General features: G+C 39.2%; 1 protein-coding gene across 1 annotated transcript in view; it reads left to right on the top strand.

Moving 5' to 3' along the window:
- LOC134225133 (mucin-2) overlaps positions 1-21,710 on the top strand; it is a 287,374-nt gene that overhangs the window by 232,423 nt on the left and 33,241 nt on the right. Inside the window, exon 3 of the mRNA XM_062704951.1 lies at positions 60-425. Within this exon, the coding sequence (XP_062560935.1) occupies positions 60-425 (366 nt within the window). The remainder of the gene's footprint in view (positions 1-59; positions 426-21,710) is intronic.

The following is a 21,710-nucleotide window of genomic DNA, read 5'->3' as shown; positions in this document are numbered from 1 at the left end:
TTTTTTAAGTTTGGGTTTTTTTCTCTTTTTTTACCATACTAACCCGCCCCAACATATAGACACCAAGAAGTCCGGATATTTTCGAAATATCCCCTCGTCCATTCTCGGTGACGCCACAACCCAACTCGGGCTTCCAGTACTCGCGAGGATCGCTGAGGAACGATTACTTTACGAATGGGCTCAGTTCGAATAGGAACTTTGCCGCCGGGACCTCCGGGGGAAGCAGCAGCAGTACAACTAATTTTGGTAGCAGTGGGAATGGTATTGGGAGCAGCAGTACCAGTAATCTGGGAACCAGCTCTGGAATAAGCAGCAGTGGGAGCAGCTATACCTACCGGCAGTCGCACCGAAAGAGTCCTTTTAGTAACAGTGCCATAGGAACGAGCCTGACCAGTAACGAACCGGTGTCGACCGAGCCATCTCAGGTGAGTTGTTTTATACGGGCTTGAGTTGATTGCGCCGTAGCTATTGACAAGTTTTGTTCGGTTTTGTTTGTGTAGGGAGAGAGGAAGGTTCTGCTTAGTTGAAGCCAATGTCACGTTTTCTTTTCCAAAACTAAAGGCCATACATGAATGAGCCATACAGTTTGGTCCGTCATATTTGCTTATCTGCTTATGAGCTTAGCTTAATTGCATTTCCATTTAAACCATTGATCAAAGCTCGGTGAATTAATTTATGATTGATTTATATTTGCAAGTTTAAAGATAAGAATGGAATCTCCCAATGTTTTTGTCTTTCTCATACAATAAGTACTTATACCAAAAGACTATATGTACGCTCCAAGAACAAACGTTTTGTAGAAGGTCCGGAGACCCACAATGTTATATACCAATCAACACAGTTCGACGAATTGAGGTGATTTCTGTGTGTGTGTGTGCGCGTATGTGTATGTATGCATGTATGTTTATTTATGAATGTATGTGTGTGTTCACAAAATGCGTCACTCATTTTTTGGCAAGAAAAAGACAAGGTAAAACCTTTAATTTTCCACTTTACAACATACGAGGTTCGAGTTTTCTCAAAAGTTGTTGCGAAAGTTCTCATGAAAAACTTTGTTAGGGATGCCAAGTTCGTTATTTCACTACATTTGGAGATTTATTACTTTTTATGCCAACGAATGTATCATAATAAGCATACGAGCATATGGAGACACATGGTACATTGGTCCATCAAATTTTTGTGACTAAAAATAAAGGTTCATAATATTTTACATATCAGTGAACGAAATTGGCGCCATACTACGATCGAATCTGGCCTGAATTTAAGCCCTACTTAAAGTTTCGTAGGGGTAATGCCAAATACGGAAGATTGATTTCTGCTTTGCATAGTAGGAAATGGTTTTTGATTAGACTAACCAATGGCAACTAACAGAAATCGTTTTTATTACGCAAAAACATGGATGTATTTATTTTCAGGTTTAGAAACAAATACATTGCTTATCAGGGTTTTCTCATATTACCTCATTTGTTTCACAAAAACCCAGTTAGCCGGAATATTGAAAGAACACGTTATTTCTTCAACATAGAACATTGGTGGCGGATTCCTTATGATATGGAAAGCATACTGTGGCTTCAAAGTAAAGATTAGATGCGTAAAATTAACGACATAGAAAAAAGTAAATAAACAAACAAATTCAACTCCTGAATTCACAAATAAAATTGGAAAAGATTGGTGCAACAGAAAAAAGTTATCCTTAAAAAATGAGTGTACCTAATAACCCTTCAACCCTAAAACGACTTTATTTACGAAGATTTTGAACTGGAGAACGGTTTGTAGTACCATGAACACCTCGTATCTTGTCTTGTATTGTCTTAGCACATGCATAGCCAGTATGTAGTGCATTGAATACCTTGTATTCAAGAAAATGGGTTTTACAATATGCACATAAGCTTAGTGAATCGGATTGGATATATGCCGAAGATAGGAACATTGCGAAAGCCTTGATTGACATTTTGATACATTTTCCAAATCAATATCTTCCACATAACGTACATATTCACATATGAGTTTTCATAACATTGTAAATTTACGTCCAAGTCGGGTGGTTTAATCCCCGGAAATAGGCAATTAGGGGAACTGGGGGTAGGACGCCCACGTTAAGGAAAATGCCATTTTTATCAATGAAAACCACCATTCCAGCCAGTTTTCATCAGCGCATACTGAAGAACAGCATATCTGCGACTGACTACCGATAACAGATATCTAATTGTCCATTTTATTGCACAGAAATTTGATTTTTAAAAAGCACCCGAAAAAAAATGATTTTGAAACCATGCGGGGTGAGATGCGCTGATGGATGGGTTAAAACGCGCATGTGCTTATCGTACTGATTTTCATTTTAATTGCCTACATTAAGGCAATTAACCGAATGTTTCAGCTGTTTCGGTCATACGAAATGAGCATGGGCGTAATGCCCCACACCGACCTCAGAAGTTTGAAGGCCCATAAAATCGTTTTAAAACCATTTTTGACGACGATTTCGTGTGGAACATAAAGAACACGAGTAAGCAGCATGGCTCATGGCTCAATTATTAATTTATCAATGTATAACAGCGACAGAAAGACTAAATTCCACCGAGCTAGAATTGCATCAAAACACGCAAAAATCGTTTTTCGAGTTTTTCATGTATAACTAGAGAAAAATCATGAAATATATGTATCCAATGGCAATATTTTTCATTGCTTTATCGTATAGACTATTGAAAATAATCAAAATGGGGATATTTAACCTTATTCAGGGGTGGCGCGTTTTAACCCCTATGGGCGTGCTACCCCCACTTCCCCTACCTTTGATTGAACTCCGATATTTTTCCTGTGAAGTCAACATCCTGATGAACGGTTTTTCCTGAAAGTGGGGACCTGGCTCTCTTCTATGATTTTTCACAGCCAATCTAAAATGCTGGGCATATATGACCCATCCGTTCTGAAAGGATTAAGTCCCAAATTTCTCTAGCGGTATTACCCAGTAAATTTAATAAAAACAAATTCCATTTGTTTTCGTGATTAATAATGGGGAAATAACAAAACAAGTTTAACAATATTTTTAGATCATCCAAACTATCCTTGAGTTTAAAACTAGCGATCTACAGTTACCATACTAGCTTTTTTCATTACTACAAGCTTGGATATGTATTCAACAATATCCATAATATATTCCTGAACATCGAAAGTTATGGCAAGATGATTTTGGGATATCCTGGGTCATTCAAACCGTCCTTGAGTCCAGAACCTGCGTTCTAGAGCCTCATCAGTATACCACACAATATGCGTTGTTTTGGTTCCAGTAGCTCATATAACCTAAATCAAAAATATGCTTGCAGCTGTAGATCTCAAGTCTCGATCTCACGGACAGTGTGGATTACCCAGAATATCCTAAAACTATCTTACGATGTCTTCTCAGGAGATGTCATGGATACAATTGAATGCATGTTGAAGCTTTATGTACCAAAAATAGGTTCCAACTAGTCGTAGGTCTTGTGATGAACTTATATTATATGAAGAATCAGAGAAATAAAGAATAAAAAAAGTTGTAGATCTCAAGTTCTGAACTCAAGGACAATTTGGATGACCCAGAATATTTTGAGACTATCTTACGATATTCGTTGACCTCCCAGGAGGAGTAATGGATATAATTGAATGCATATTGAAGTTTTGAGTATTGAAAAAAGATTTTCTTGCAGCTTGTAGATCTTATGTCTAGAACTCAAGGACAGTTTGGATAACCCAGAATATCCCAAAATTATTTTACGACATCTGTTGACTTCCCAGAAGATGTAATGCGTATAATTGAATACATTTTTAAGCTTTGGGTACTGATAAAAGATTTTTTTTACACCTGTAGATCTCAAGTCCCGAACTCAAGGATAGTTTGGATTACCCGGAAATTCTCAAGCTGTCTTACGATATTCATTGACCTCCCAGGAGGAGTAATGGATACAATTGAATGCATAATATTTTTCCAAACTTCACCGTGTTCATGACGTTCAAGACATCGTAAGGCCTTGATCGCCTATATCCGAATCGCTGAAGGCTCGTTCACTTTTATCCATCGTCCTAAGAGGTGAGCCAGCCTAGGGCTGAAAGCCTCTAAAATAAAGACAATAATAATAATAATAATAATTGTATCCATCGTGCAATTTTATACACTTATTTTTCTGTTGGGGTCATATATAACCCCGTAGGCCTGAAAGGGTTAATGTGGAACAGAGGGCTAAAGTAAAAAATCTCCATCTCGGCTCCTAGCTTTAGCCTTGACCTGGACTCAGGTCAGATTCCTATCGCAGGTGGCGAACTAGTGCAATAAATAAAAGCTACCATAATAAAAATTGGAAGAAAAAAAAGAGGCTTTTATCAACTTCCTCTACCTCTTCAATGAGGCTACGTTGCCTCAAACCCCTGGATGTGCCCCTGCTACGATGTCCTTCCGGATTTTTTTATCCAATACTTGCTTGCAGATAGCGTCTCCACTCTTTCGTAATGCTTGGATGACCTACCTCCATCCTCGTTCTCGAATTCCTGTTGACATAGGCTTTTGATGGCATCGCCGATGGAGCTCAGCATTCGAGGCCCGAATTGCAGAACGTATATATCGATTTAAGAAGATTTGCAGTTTCTGCGTGGTCTTTGTTGGTGCACACCAAGTTACACTGGCGTATAAAAATACAGATTTCACTTTAGATATAAATTAGGGTGGTCGGTATTGGTCATTTTTGACAAATACCGGTATTCGGTATTTGGTGGAGTCAATACCGGTAATACCGGTAAAATACCGGTTTTTGTGAAAATTTCAGGTATTAAACGAAAAACTTTGTATTTGGACTTTTGGATGAAAAACAATATTTGTTGAAAACTTCGAATGTTGAAATCATTGTTTGTTGAGCTGAGAAAAGCGAAACTTAAGTAATTAATTGGTTTAGTAACTAACATACTGTGTCACTTATCTCCCAATCCGCATTGGATGTTGATGACAATGTGGGCTTCGTGGCTGTGCGGATAGCGACGTCAATCGTCTAGACGCATGTGCTATGGAGTGTGGGTTCGTTTCCCTCCTGGTAAAGAGAAAACTTTTCGAGATCGAAAAATTCTCCACTGCTCCACTTGTGTCATGTGTCCTGTCCAGGGAATCAATATTCGAGCAACGCCTAACAATATACCCTTTGTCGTCAACAGAGATTGTTACTAACAAAGTCTTTATTAGAACCCAAAACACAGTATGACAAGAATCATTTGTCTTGCATGCTCTGATATTTCCGAGAACACGATGCTAATTTTGGAATCATAGTTGGATTCTCGAATATTTCCATAGAAACAGAAACTATGATAGAACAAAAACGAAATTTACGGAAGAGATAATGCAAAATAACGGAACGAAAAGTTAGTAACAAAATTGTCTTCTTTTTTGTAGCTGACAAAAATTTTCGGATCTTTGTCATTATTATCTCCGACAAAAACAAAGCTTCGTCGTTGGTTCTCCTTTGTTGCTTGTTTCGCTTGCGCATCGAACAGCCCTGCCGTCCTTCTTAGTCACACTTGGTCGACAACTAAGAAGCTTTGCCCAAATCCAAAAGTTTCTATTAGTCTCTATAGGCTATAATAAAATGTACAAAAAATAGTGTGCCGTACGGCCGAACACCTTTACAGTCTCTTTAAAATGCTCCGACTGGTGCGGATTCCCACTGCTGCCGCCCACATGGGTCTCAATGATGCACTGTTGGTTACTATCAACTCCCCTCAAAGCCAATATTTTGCGCTCTCGCAGTTGCGGATTCGCGCTGCTACCGCCCACATGGGTCTCAATGATGCACTGTTGGTTACTATCAACTCCCCTCAAAGCCAACATTTTGCGCTCTCGCAGTTGCGGATTCGCACTGCTACCGCCCACATGGGTCTCAATGATGCACTGTTGGTTACTATCAACTCCCCTCAAAGCCAACATTTTGCGCTCCCGCAGGTGCGGATTCGCACTGCTGCCGCCCACATGGGTCTCAATGATGCACTGTTGGTTACTATCAACTCCCCTCAAAGCCAACATTTTGCACTCCCTCAGATGCGGATTCGCACTGCTGCCGCCCACATGGGTCTCAATGCTGCGCTGTTGGTTACTATCAACTCCCCTCAAAGCCAACATTTTGCGCTCTCGCAGTTGCGGATTCGCACTGCTACCGCCCACATGGGTCTCAATGATGCACTGTTGGTTACTATCAACTCCCCTCAAAGCCAACATTTTGCGCTCCCGCAGGTGCGGATTCGCACTGCTGCCGCCCACATGGGTCTCAATGATGCACTGTTGGTTACTATCAACTCCCCTTAAAAGCCAACATTTTGCGCTCTCGCAGATGCGGATTCGCACTGCTACCGCCCACATGGGTCTCAATGATGCACTGTTGGTTACTATCAACTCCCCTCAAAGCCAAAATTTTGCGCTCTCGCAGTTGCGGATTCGCACTGCTACCGCCCACATGGGTCTCAATGATGCACTGTTGGTTACTATCAACTCCCCCCAAAGCCAACATTTTGCGCTCCCGCAGGTGCGGATTCGCACTGCTGCCGCCCACATGGGTCTCAATGATGCACTGTTGGTTACTATCAACTCCCCTCAAAGCCAACATTTTGCGCTCTCGCAGTTGCGGATTCGCACTGCTACCGCCCACATGGGTCTCAATGATGCACTGTTGGTTACTATCAACTCCCCTCAAAGCCAACATTTTGCACTCCCTCAGATGCGGATTCGCACTGCTGCCGCCCACATGGGTCTCAATGATGCACTGTTGGTTACTATCAACTAGGGACGTTCCGATACTTCCGATATATCGGAATATCGATATTTTTGTTTCGATATCCGATATTTTTATATCGATATTTTGCTTTCAATATATCGGTCATATCGATATTTTTGCTTTCGATATCGATATATTGAATCAGAACAAAGCAACACAAAAATAACAATTGCATTGTATTTCGTTAAAGAAGATTCTTAGTAATGCATCTGAAATGCAGTATTTTTAATGGTTTAGAGGATTTTTCTCGGTAGCGCGGATGGTGTGTGCGCTGCCGTCACAAATAGTTTTGGCAACTCGACACTTTGCATTAACGTTGTGTATCATCTGTCAATCCTTGAATCCTTATGCGAATAATTCAATTATATATTTGACGTGTTCCTATGATAAATTAGATCAATCAACTATAGACATTTAGGAAGGTATTTGTGAAAATGGAAATTCAAAAGAATTGAAAAACATACGAAAATTTCCTTCGAAATAATTTCCTTAAAATATTTCTACGGGTTTTCTGAAGAAAGTTTTAATTTTTTTTCGAACGATATGCGTTAATTTTAAAGAATGCCTGTAAAAATCGAAGACAATTTCCTGCTAAAATTCAAGGGAGTTTCATGTGAAACAATACGATAATTTCTCATAAAAGTTTAAGAGAATTTTCTGTTTCAGTGAGGCATATTTTAATGGATTTTCTGAAAATTCTAAATTTCCTTCGAAAAATTAATTCAACTTTAAAAAAACGTCCGTGGAAATTCGGAAAAGAGAATTTTCTGTTGTCAAGAATCAGAATACAAGAGAATCAGAGAAATACAGAAAAATTGTCAGTGGAATTTCAGAAAATTTCTCGAATCTTCAGTTATTTTTTTCGAGTGAACGGAAAATAGTGAAGTCAGTATCATTCCAAAAACGACGCCGCTACCGGTTAAAAATACGCAACCACCGATGATTACTGGACAAGCTCACTCTAGAAGAAGATTGTATTGAGTAATAGATAAAAGATCATTTCTAATAATTATTGTTAAGAGGTAATACGGTAATACAATAGTAGTTGAATAACCAAATATATTCTAAAAATTTCCATTTTCGAAATATCATATGATTTTCCGATATATCGATATTTTCATTCCAATATATCGGTGATATCGATACTTTGATTCGATTATCGTATCGAATCAAATATCGATATTTTGAAGTATCGGAACGTCCCTACTATCAACTCCCCCTCAAAGCCAACGTTCTGACCTCCCCCTGGTGCGGATTCGCTATACCAGCACCCGGACTGGCCCCAGTTTAGTGTTAGAAGTATTGATTTGTTCCCCTAAAATCCCATTTTCACATCGCATGAAAAAATAGTTTATTTTGGGATACTTGGGTCATTATCGAAGAAAAATTGATTCCCTGGTCCTGTCCGTTGTCTCATACTAGGTGTTAAGTGTTCACTCTGTACGACCTCTGGTACAAGACGGTGTTCCTGTCTTTAATTGTTGCCAACTACTGAGAATCCCTACTTTGATTCAACCGAAGTTGGATGAATGGTTCGAAAGCCGTCAAAAATCAGTGTGCAGTACTTTCCCTTAATCCTTTCAGAGGCATTTTATTCGTACTGATCCTCAGGAATGGTCGTTATCTCAGTTTCAACGATTAGACGCTTCAATATATTGTCCGCTTTTTTAATCAAAGTAGCTTTAGATGTCTTGAAGAAAATCGTTTCTGATCAATTGCTTTACGGCAGAATTATTCAAAAAAGCTAAAAGATCGTGCAGAACTCACGGCAGAGTAGTTCCATAGCAGCTTGAACAGGTTCGAGGGGTTACATTATTTCCCCAACCGCCAAAAAAATATCACCGAAGTTTAATTCGGGTTAAAGCTTCAACTCATAGATCCGTTTGAGCATAGATAACATACTATTTCAGCGTGCTTTGGGGTCAGCCTCTTATTCAAATTCTTTTCCTTTTCAAATTCAAGCGGACATATTTTTGCAGCAAATCGTGTTTTACGTTTTTCTGAGAAACACTACTATGGCTTAGTGATGAACTCTTGTAATAGGAAAAATCACTTTACTAAAGATTTAAGAAAAACTGCTATGAATCCACACACCTAAAAATAATCATGTAATTTTAGGTGCTGTGACAACGACATATTCGAGCGTCACTTTTGACGTAAAATTAGGTGATAATTTAATTTTACATCACAACTATATTGACGAAAAAATTGAAGGATTAGAACGAGGACCGAACAAAAGCCTGCTGAGTGAGAGCCTAACACGTTACCACTCAGCTATCTGTGTCTCTTGAAAGAGAGGTGATCGAAGTAAAGCATGTTCCACGATTTGCACTGAACAAGTATTTCACTGCATCAGGCAGCGACTGCCAGACCGTTACACGTAAAAAAATAACCTTATATGTTATGGCAAAAAACCATTCGAAAATACTTATACTCTTCATTATGCCACCTAATGAATGATCCCATATCAAAAAGTTAATAACATTCATAAGTTAATGAAAAGTATAAGTTTCCGAATGTATGTGACTAATGCGATGTATAAGTTTTTTCTTATACATGTCATTTAGCGCCTGCTTTGGCAAAAAAGTATTAGAAATATTAATAATAAACAACATTAAATTTTTTTACGTGTAGGTGCGTCGCATCGGGTGCTGTGTTTGGGTTTCATGACATGTAATTTTAAATCATCTAACATTGAAAAATATGCGGTTCAGTTTATGTCATGTGGTTTTGTGTCATTTTATTCACGTACGTCACCTGTAATATTCATATTTTTTTGGTGTGCAGAGGTGAGCCAGCCTTGGGCTGCAAGCCTCTTTAATAAAGAAATAAAAAAAAACTGCTATGGCACGTACCTTTTTCACAATTTCTTTTATTGTGAAAAAATTCTTGACGATGTCAACAATGTTCATTAACGAAAAAAGTCATTGGAAGTTTGACAGATGGCTTAGAGAATGAAGCAACATGTATGAATAATGTCGATGATGATCGATTTTTGCTGTAGGTGAATTTCGTCGATGATGATTACTTAGGAAAGGTTCATCCATGCACACATTCAATTGTTGTATTTTTTGCACGATGAGTCTTTACTGCTTGTAACCTAATATCTCTCCCATTTATGCTGGATTTCCTATTTATATGGATAGATATGCAGTTACATGCAGTTTAGCTGATATATTTAGGTGAAAACTATTCGAAAATACCGGTATTTTCCGTCTCTAGAACCGGTATTTTCGGTATCCAAAATTGGCCGGTTTCGGTACTACCGGTTAGACCACCCTAATATAAATATTCGGAATGATACGTTGTAAAAATTCTTCTTGTCCTGTAACTTGGCAGCATCGGTCGCGCCACCATAACATTGGATGAGGCTCCTAACCCGGGTTATTTGGCTATGATTACCTACCTGGATACCTGGTTAGCTACAGTGTCGATACACCGTTGCCTGGCATATGGTAGAGCTCCATAATCGTTGGTCTTGGGCGATGTTCCTCCAGTTTCCACGGACGTTCAGGGTCCCCAGGTCCGATTTCACCGTGTGCAGTCAGCGTGCTCGTGGCCTTCCACGAAGTCGCCGGCCCTTATCCGGTTCTGTGTTTAATATTGTTTTCGCTATTCTTTCTTCCGACATTCGCACTATGTGACCAGCCTACTGAAGTTTGCCTTATTTTATACGCTTCACATTATTTTCTTCTTTGTATACTTGGTACAGCTCATGATTCATGCGTCATGCGTCGAGTATTGTACGCAGCACTTTTCGCTTGAAAACCCCGAAAGCTCTCCGGTCGGCCTCCTTTAACGTTCATGCTTGGGCCACTGGTAGAATCAGAGTTTTGTATAGAGCAAATTTCGTTTCCGTCTGCATGTTGCGGGACCTAAGCTGGATACGTAATCCGTAAAGGCCCTATTCGCAGCAGCAATACGTCTTTTCACTTCACGGGAATCGTTATTGTCACATGTCACATGCGTTCCAAGGTAAACAAATTCTTCAACAACTTCAAACGCATCTCCATCAACACTACCTCAACACCAACACCACTAGGTCTATCTCTGCCTGCCACAAAGTACTTTGTCTTGGTAAAGTTGATGTTTAAGCCTTTCCTCGCCGTCTTCCTCTTCAGTGGGACAAAAGCCTCCACTACTGCTCTGCGATCGATTCCAATAAGGTCGATGTCGTCCGCAAAGCTCAGGAGCATATGCGACCGTGTGATGATAGTGCCGTCCCTCTGCACGCCAGATCTCCTACTAGCGCCTTCGAGTGCAATGTTGAAAAATAAATTTGAAAGTGCATCACCCTGCTTCACAAACGAGGTTGACACTTCGTCTGCAATCCGAATACTTGATTTCGAGCCATCCAGCGTTGCACATATCAGTCTAATCAATTTCGCCGGAAAACCATGGGACCGGGATCTCGTCCTTCCCAACAGCTTTACTGTTTTTCAGCTCGTTTAGAGCCTTCTTAACCTCGTCCAACGTTGGTGGTTCCACAGCTTGACCGTCGCCGACTATGTTCCGACACTTCCATTTTCATCGTTCAACAAATCTTCGAAGTACTCCTTCCACCTGGCTGCCACCATAGTCTTGTCTGTCAGCAAATTCCCCTCTCGGTCAATGCACATGGCGGACACTGGCACAGTCTTATCTCCGCATATCGTTTCTATCCATGTTCTCCTGCGCTTCAGCTATCACACTCTCTTCGTGTTGCCTTTTTTCTACGGTGAATCCGTTTCTTTTCTGTCTTTGCTACACTGTACCGCACTCTGTTGGAACGGGTACCAGCCACTAGTATTCGACTCCTAGCAACATTTTTCTCGTCCGCCACTCGCCGGTACTCCTCTCATCAAACCAACCATTTCGTTGGCGTCGCTGTGCAGTGCCTAACACTTCCTGCGCTGTTGTAGTTACAGCTTCATGGATATTTTTCCACAATCTGTTGACGTCGCCAGATCCGGTGGCATCTCCTATCCGCTCGTTCTGCTTCTGGTGGTACTGTTCAGCAACTCTTTCAACTGACATGCGTTGGATATTAAAACGCATCGTTCTGTTGTTTCGTGAATTCGTGACGCTGGAAAGTCGCGCCCGATTTTTTGCAACTACAAGATAGTGATCCGAGTCGATGTTTGGACCTCTGAAGGACCTTACATCCATAACATCCGAGAAATGTCGTCCGTCGACCAGCACGTTGTCTATCTGTGAGCAAGTGTCTCCACTCGGATGTGGCCAGGTGTTTTTGCGGATATTCTTACGTGCGAAGTAGGTACTGCTTATTTCCATCCCAAAGGTTACAAGTCGCAGACCATTATCGTTGGTAGCGGAATGGAGGCTTTCCGTAACAATAACAGGGCGAAAGAAACATTCTCTTCCGATCTGCGCATTTGCATCCCCGATGGCATAGATGCAGATCAGGCTATAGTTGAAGAATTTGCCGTTCATTCTCAACACGCAAATGCTGTAGCTTATCGGCTTCCACCGAATAACACGCTTCATCTGCTTCCCGATCACCATGAAGCCAACTCCTAGTTCTGCTCTGTCACCGCCGCGATAGTAGGTGTGGTACTTGAATGAAGTGTTCGCTATGGGATCCACTGCCCGGAATTCACATTCTCCTGTTCTGGGCCGCCGTATTTCCTGGATTGCTGCCACACTCACGTCGACCTTCTGCCGCTCACGAGCCAGGAGCCCAACACGTGTGGATTCATTCAATGTTCTCACATTCCAAGATCCGACTTTCCAATCGTTGTTCTTTATTCGTTGCCGGGTCTATTGCCGTTGAATCAATCCGTTTGCTCTACTTTTGCCTTTCTTGGTAACTGTAGAATCTTCGGTAGGCTACCTTACCAGGGTTGCGCTATCTACATCGCGTTGAAGGGGCTGCCTTCTCGATGCTGACACGATGCAACATGGTGTGCGCAGTTTAGTTTAGAGTCACTCGCTGGCACACGGACGATGATCAACCGCCCCTAAAATGGGGAACAGACGCTGTTGTGAGCCACTCCTAACAAGGCCAACAGACGCTCGATCAGATTTGCACCGCCGGAGAGGAGCAAATCACCCCCTCCAATCAGCATACGACCATAGTTCCCACTGGGGTTGATTACCTGATCTTCCCAAAAGTAGCTCGTATCCCGGCCAGCGCCACGAGGAGGTAGGGATAGAAGTTGCTGGGTAAGAGGCTAAGGATCGCAAAATGGTACGCGAAATACCAATAGTACGCTTTACCCAGCATTTGCCGTGCCGGCTATGATTATTCTCTCAATATTTGGCTCTCACTTGATGAGTGAGTGCTGCGTGTGCATGGGCGATACAGGAAATCAACTCCTTGGTGCCGAGAAGCGTCGTTCCCTCAGAACCCGGAATTCCCGACGGTAGTTTGCTTTGCCAAACGACTTGTTTGGGCGACTGTTTTTTCTGGCCATGTCATGTGTTGAGCCAAACGTCGTTTTCGGCTACACTACCTACTATCTACTCGGTAGATACCTGCTTATGGCCGTATGACTAGTTCAGCAAAACTATATTTTGCCCGGTCGTCCAAAAAATATTTTCAATCAAATGGTCCGTTTCTTCCAAACGACCATGTTGCCCAAAAAGCATTTACGGTCAAATGCAGTACGGTCAAACGATTCTTTCGGCCAAATGACCTGTTAGGCTGCTGAACGACATTTTCGACCAAATGACCAGTTCGACCGAACGACATTTTCGACTGTGTGTCCTTTTCGATTAAATGAAATTTTTTGCCCAAATAACATATGTAGCCATTGGAATCAATTAAAGATAGGGTAGAATACGGCATTGGCAGGGTGCGACAGTTGTTGGCACCCTCAACAATATTTGCATTTTCCAGCAAACATACACTATTCATGAACATAATTTTGATTCAATCACACAATTTCAAGTCTCAGCTTTCATTTAAATAAGTTGTTTGTGTAAAAGTAGCAAGATTTGATGAGTTAATCATCGAAACAAATTTGCACCTTCGAAATCCTTGCCATTATTGCATTGCCAAAGAAAGCAGCGCACGAATAGCAAACTGGTACTTACTTTTTTGGATCGCCTGTTTCTCCTCTTTATTGCGTTTGACACGACAAATTAAGTACGTACACTACTTTTTACACTTTATCACCACTTGATTATTACCACAAAGAGCAAATTTATGCAATATTTGCTCTATTTTTCACTAAATAAAATCGGGACTGTTCGTTTTCTTTGGCTGCTGCTTCGGAATAGAGCGAGAGAATGTGTTTGTGAGCATATCAAACACACGCTAAAAAGATACCACGCACAATTCTATGTGATTTGATTTTAGCAAAAATACGAACAAAATATCCGGCGATGGCATTTATTTTAAAAAAGTGTTAAAATACAAATGTTTCTATTCGGATTTTTACGCAGACCATGGAATATATTAAAAGTGATAGCAACCAGGGCTGTGCAATGTCAGGATGCTCTTTGTACATTCATAGAAAACTTAAAATGATACTTTTTCTATATGGCTAACCATCATTGCACAAAGAGCGTCCAAGACAACCAAATAGAACGACGCTCGTGCTGATGAAGAACATGCGAAAATGTGTATCCCCGCTGCACAAGATATTGTGTTCTATGCTTTGCATTAATTTTCACACGATTAGCTTTGGCAATACAACTGCAAATTGATGGTGATGAGTATCTTTTCGAAGGCAAGTGAAATGATGGTCCTGTATCGTGCCACTTTTTTATATTTTGGAGAATGATGGAAGAAGCAAATCCGATCATTTCAATAGGCATGTCACAATAAATAGCTTTGTGTTACTATGATGGTTGAGAAGAGTGTGGAATGCAGAAGAATAAGCGTGTCTATATCTGGGTGTTAAGGCTCTATAAACCGTAATCAATTCGATAATGACGATGATTTTATTCGAATCCGCACTAATACTAATAAAGTTTTGAACTAAATTCAATATTTTGGGGCTATTTGCCGACTTACCTCCATCATTCCATATTCATTACATTTTCATATTAATTTTTCACTTATCTAAATTAACAATTACTGCGGAATTGCTGTAAAAACTCTGAAAACTGCCTTTTTTCCTGAGCCGGCATTCGTATTTTTATCGAACGCCTACTAACTCCGAACGTTCGGAGCAAACACATACACACGCACATGATTTTTCACTTGATCTTTTCCCACCGTTTCCTTGATTTAATCACTCCTAAAACATATTCACTAACTGAGTTTCATATTTTTCTTAAATATTGACGCCCAATTAATTCACTTCGCGTTCAAAAACTGTCGAAAACTGCTTCCCAAAAATCGAAGTGAGAGGCAAATTTGACGACCGTATTGTGAATGCAATAAAATGCGGAAGACTCAAATTCACTAGCGCAATAAGTGAAATGGTGAGTTCAAAATCTACGCGATGCAACTTCATTCAATCCGAACAATACAATGTATACGCCAGCCAACACGCAAACAAAGGTGTGCATACAAAAGAAAATAATCATCTCTTCTCCGTTGCCAGATTTGTTTATTGGAAAAAATCATTGCTGTTTGTCGGATTGAACAAAATATACCAGAAATAAATATTTAAACATGTTATGTAAGCTTCTGTTAAATTCCAAGTGGTGAATAAAAAAAATTAAACCGATAAATACCCATAAATTTGATACACCGTGAACATGTGCTATGATATAGAATAAACATTTCGTCAAGTCTGGCAACATTATGCATCAGCTGGCATATTTTATACACTAGAGGCCTGAATAAGAGAAACGCGGATAAGTATGTGCCGCCAATCGAACCGTCAAAAAACAGCAGCCAATCGAGCAGGAGACCTGTCAAGCAGCCAAAATGTTGGCTCAAATACTGAAAACGGCTAAATTCGATTTTATGCCATTTTTAAATAAACAAATTTTACATAAGTTTGCAATAACATATGCAAGTTATTTATAGATTATGAAATGAAATTGCATTGTTTATTGGATTCTATTGTTTAATTATGTGGACACATTAAATAGCGGATTGTGAGACTTTATCTACATAAACCATTTCTTCCTTTTCATGTGTTGTTCTTTGATGAAGAAGAATGAATGCAGTGTTGGCAGAGTCATATTTTCTATCCGCGTTTCTCTTATTCAGGCCTCTACCCATTTCCACCCACCCCAGTTGTAAACAAAATTTATCTGCATTTTTCCGTACCAATTACCTCACTATTACAAACAAGCGATACAGTCATTATTTTCAAAACATTGTGATGGAGTCTTGAGCCTTAAAAGGTGTTGATGGTGATGGTGCACAGCACTGATAGCAACACCGTAGTGTTTTAACCCTTATGTGGCTGACAGGACCGCTTTCCTTTTGCAACTTCAATACTTTCAAAGCTCATCAAAAAAAATTATAATCATTCCCGTTCCTACATAGCGCATTTCAACCATAAATAATTGCCTACTTTTAGGGTATTATCTATTATTCAACTGTGAAACGTAGTGTAAAAATGGGGTGGCTCCAGCGGCTGGATAGGACAGTGCTGTCCATTATTCAACATATATGAAGATTCACGAGGTGGAATATATTGTTAATATACTATACTACCAGAACCGACGAGCTTCGTTTTACCTAAAATTGATTAAATATATATTTTTTACATTATTTAAAAGACGTTAAGTATTCGAAATTTGCAAATTTTGGATTCCATTTTTTAGATTAATTTTCGATTAAAGCAGAAATGTGTACTTCATTTGTATTTCTTCCAGAAGAGGAGGGGTCTAATATCATCATAAGAATCTTCATCGTTTGCTAAAACCTCTACATACAAATGTTCATGCCGTTTCCTAGTCTATAAGGGCAGACAGACAAATATTCATTCTAATGTGTATGGACTTGGTTTCACGTAGTTTAGGTCAAGCAGTCGTGTCTTATACACAACCACCATGATTTTTTTTATGAAACTAACATATCATGTAAGGACCGCAAAGAGCAAGTTGTATATTTGAAACAGGTTGATAGACTTTTGCTTACGTGACTCTAAGGCAGCGGACAAAAAGCATATAAGTTCCCTTCTCCTAAATGGCAAACATTATTCAAATAGGTTGAAAATGGTAAAAGTAATGAAAATTTCAATATCTGGGTACACGGGTACCCTATCTGCCATTCATGTCTGATTTTTGTTGGCTTCATAAGGGTTAAATTTGTTTTACAATGTGTTTAAATGCTTTTGCCTATCTGTGTACATGACATAAAATTTATGCCAAGGCTAAAAATTAATGTTTTGTGTTAAGCCAGTTTTGATAAACAATAAAGTTTGTTCCAAAATTGAGTGAAGCGAGATGAGCGTGCGGCCGATTAATATGAATGAATTTTACTACTGGAGGATATAAACAACCAGCATTTGGCACCAATAGGGTAAATGATGTATCTTGGACAAGCGCAGGACATTCATTAGAAAATATATCGAGATTGAATAGTATAAAATAATTGTAAACCACTAGGTTCATCCAAATTCATAAGCTATGATTAGTCTTGTGTCTCCATTGCCCAATTTTTGAGTAAATTACTTTTACTAGGTGTAAACTGTGATATATTGCGAACTGTAATTTTTTCTTTTTGGACATCAAATATATAATTTCGACATGGAAAATGCATATTTTTTGGACATCAAATATATAATTTCGACATGGAAAATGCATATATTTTGGACAGAGTCATTTTCTCCTAATTTAAAAATGGCCACCTACAGATCTCAATGGTATGACTTACCTACACGTATCCACATTCATTTAAATGCATTTATTTGCTTAACTGACATAGATTAAACCAGAAATTAACATTATTTCGCAATCTTATCGATATCATTGAAAACAGCCTGAAAGTTGGCAATTAATGGTTCATCCATGTACTGTACATGGGGTGACCAATAAATGTCTGATGAATAAAAACATAACTTCATTTTGGTCACTCCTTTTTCATCCGTCTTAAGTTCATGTTAAGCGATTGGAATATATTAGTATCTCAATTACAATCAAACTTTGGCCGCAGGACCTCAAGATTGCCGTTTGAACCAATTTGAACGTGTTTTATGTGCATGTTACGAAGAGTCCTATAATGCATGTTCTCCTGCATACTGGCGTCCAGCAGGCACTTTGGTAGATAGCTTAACATTTTAGATAATTTTAAAGATAAATAATAGTTGATTTGTGAATTCTCATCAGGAGCTGCTAGAGTTGAGGTAAAAGTATGCAATGATCATACTTTCGATAAAAATTTCCCTATACATTATCTAAAATTGATCGAAGAAGCTCAGGCTTGTCCAAAATATGTACATGTCCAAAATATATCATTTACCCTACATTACCAGTTTTTCACTTCCATGTCTAGTTGCTAAAGGGAGCAAATCCATTGCTGATAATAGAAATTGCTATGCCAATAGAAGAAACGTTGACCTGTTACTTTATAATAAATTTACTGAGTTTGTGGTAAAAGCTGTTATATTTGATGAACACCAATCATCAAAGAAAGAGCATACAAATGTATACCAGTTAAGCTGTACCTGTGTTTTAGTGTAATTATTAATTATTTTTTGCATTCAATTTGGCGAATGCCTTAGACTGCCAAGAATAGGTATTTTCCCCTATTTAAAAACTTAAAAACTTAAATCAAAATATTAACTTAAGACGAGATAAAATCGTTCAAGGAGCAACGGAAGGGAGGTGAACAGTATCATGGAAGGAAGCTGGTTCGATAAATCAACATTGTTTTTTCATAAGGGCGAAAGTCGCAAACGTAAGCAATAACGTTTTCTGCTGATTTCACGAATATTGCATATTTTCCACTTCTATTCCGTAGAAGGCGCGAATTTTTTTTCGCGAATGGGTTTCATTAATTTATTAGCATTTTTCAGCGATTATCTGGTTATATTGAGCAAAATACAAGGATCAAGGATATAAAAAATGAAAACGTCGTTTGTTTTTTAATCCCAATGAATTATGACATCGATGAATGGAATTATTCAATATCATTGTCAACGCATGAAACACATATAACGTACATGTGTACTGCAATATAAGACAAGAAGAAATAGGAGCAACAGTTTTGTTTAAATCGATTGAGAACTTTAATTCAAAATCCCAAGTTGTGTGAATCATCATCCTGTTCCATTGCAGTACAAAAAGCTTCCACCGCATTAAGATTGCAAAGTCACAACATCAAGGAGAAATTTCTGTTTTACTGGAATTCTCATCTGTGTCCTCAATTCCCGTCGCGTAATATAGAACAAGACGTTTTCAATTTCAAACAGCCGATTGAGACACAGCAAATGTGCCATTCTAGCTTATGCGGCTCCATCGTAAATTCGGGAAGAAAGTGTGCCATCGAACGGTACCCGAAACCCACCCAATCAGCTTACCCATGTTCAGCTCATCGACACGGACACAGCCAGCATGTGCGATTGTTTATCTAAGGAGAACGGAGTAGACACAACCCGATCCACCCACGAATCGCGACTTAATATGCCAGCCGAAAATTAGTTGATTAGTATTCCGCGGGGCGTTCTGTTCTAGTTTTTTACTCACTTTTTAAGCACCCGCCAAGTGGTTTTACGGTGCTTTTGTTGCGTTTATTGGCGTTTAGCAAACGCATAGAAATAATGAAAGTGATATATTGTCGCGAATAAAGCCAGACAAGTTAGACTTTCAATATATTAATTACTTCATCCACACATCCATAACATAACAATAAACTGAATGTGTTGAGCGAGTTTAGATTGACCTTTGCGTGTGGTTCGGACATATACTGCCGCTAACCGCAAGTAAGACTTATCTGTATATGGCGCCCATATACAGATAAGTCTGACTTGCGGTTAGCGGCAGTATAGTAGCACGTCAGAAGGAATACGGAAATTCGAAATCTACCTAATTAATGGAACGGATTGACGAAACCGGAGCATTAAATTGGTTAGCACTCCCTTGTAGCAGATACTGTCTGGAACTGGATAGATACATTGGACGGGCACCGTGGAAGCTTTGCCAATAAATGTCGAGTACATGTTAAAAAAACTCAAAGTTGTTTTTCGATAAGTATATTTTACTAATGCAATGGCGAAAATAATTTTTTGGTGGTTTGATCAATAATAAAGTAGGAAACCACAACTCACGGAAAGTTCATGTTGCGACACAGTAATCAATCAAAGCACTTAAGAATTGAACTTTATATGTTGAGATGTGATTTTTTTTCAATTGATGGAAATATGAGTTCACTTTAAGGTAGGTTGACAAAGGCGTGGTATAGTTTTGCTAGGCGCGTGTGACTCAAAAGAATTGAGTTGATGTCATTAAAGGCGAACAAACGTAGCGGAACTAATCGTTAGGTACATAAATTACTTCATGGAAATCAATGTGATTTTATCTTTTAAAGATTTATTTTGAGAACTTTTAATTTCTTTGAAATCGTTATTGAAATCAATTGAATTTGAATGAACTGAATGCTTTGTTTATAATTATTATAATCTTACATTCACAATGGTACCTAATTGTTCGAGCTTGTATGTGAAAATAGTCGACCAAGACAGCTCTTCTTCCTTATTCGCATTACATCCAAGATTGCAAGGCATCGCAGTTCAGTGTTTATTAAGCACATTAACAACTAGGATTAACTACAAGGTTCCTAAGGCGAGCTACCATGTCGAATATACGATGATTCTTTAGAGTATGTACCGTACCCAGGTATATCGAGTAAATTTCCATCCTCAAAATGTGCTAGACCGGACCGTGAATGGCTACCTTCAGTATTGTTTTGACTTGTATTTCCGCACCAGATTAGCTTAGTAAAGCCTTTCAGCAAAATGCGATAGACAAAATGTCTAACTTTCACAACGTGTTTGATGATTCGTCAATGTTCCTCCGACTTTGAAAAAGTTAAAAATAATTGAAGGCAAATCCAAATAGAATGAATAGTAAGGGAAATAGTTCTCTTTATTACATTATTTAGCATCTCTTTTTATTTCATTCAACGTTGAAAATTACAACTAAAGTATTCTGCCCATTAAAGAATAGCTGTTCAAATAGAGATGGGATCGTTATGCATGCAGCGGCAGAATAAATCATCATGCATTTTTGCTTATTTGCGGCTATTCATTGAGGTCGGTGTAGTTCATGACTCCCTAAGCTAACAACACGAATTGGTAAATCTTCATTCTTACTTAGCAGTGTTGTCATGCTTTTGGTATTTTAGTTTCCGATCAGCATAAAGTTCACTCCCCATATTTATTAATTCTAATCTGATGGTATCTTAGTCGTATACCGTTATAATGAATCTAATACCAATGACAATAAACCGATGACTTCCGATTACTCATTTGACATTTTGAAAAAAATCCATCATCAGTTCATGAGATCGAGATCAAATAAACAACGGCTTGTTAGCGACAAAAGCGCACTTTTATTATTGTTCACCTATTAAAATACACACTTTACGGGTTCAACTCGTTTATGCCTGATTAGCAAAATCAAGTTGTCTTTGTTGTTTGCAACAGATATTCAGCTGTGTGCTTGAGGTAGAACGAACCCAGCTGAATGAGTCACACTTCAACTGCCATTTCATGGTGCGTACCGCCTCACCAGTTAGCACACGGAAAAATCGAGCAGCCGGGCCCAATCCAATCGCTGTCGTTCGTATCTTGGCACATATTTTATTCGCGCTCATATTCGATTGTGGATTGACATTGGAGGTCTTGCTGACCATCGACAATCCAAGTTTGACCAACCCATCGTCATTAGCGACGGAGAAGGCGACGGTCTGCATTGGTGGTTCGGCAGCTGGCTATCTGTTTCTGAAACTGTTTTATGACACGATCAAACTACAAATCAGATCGAGCCCACTAGCAGTAGCGTGTAGGCCTCCAAAGTTTGCCAGAAGACGTGGGTGATTATGAATAGCGTATAATTGAAAGATAATTTGCACGAGAT

The sequence above is a fragment of the Armigeres subalbatus genome, chromosome 3 (assembly GCF_024139115.2).
Source record: "Armigeres subalbatus isolate Guangzhou_Male chromosome 3, GZ_Asu_2, whole genome shotgun sequence".
NCBI classification, from domain to species: Eukaryota; Metazoa; Arthropoda; class Insecta; order Diptera; family Culicidae; genus Armigeres; species Armigeres subalbatus.
This window is presented reverse-complemented; position numbering and strand designations above follow the sequence as displayed.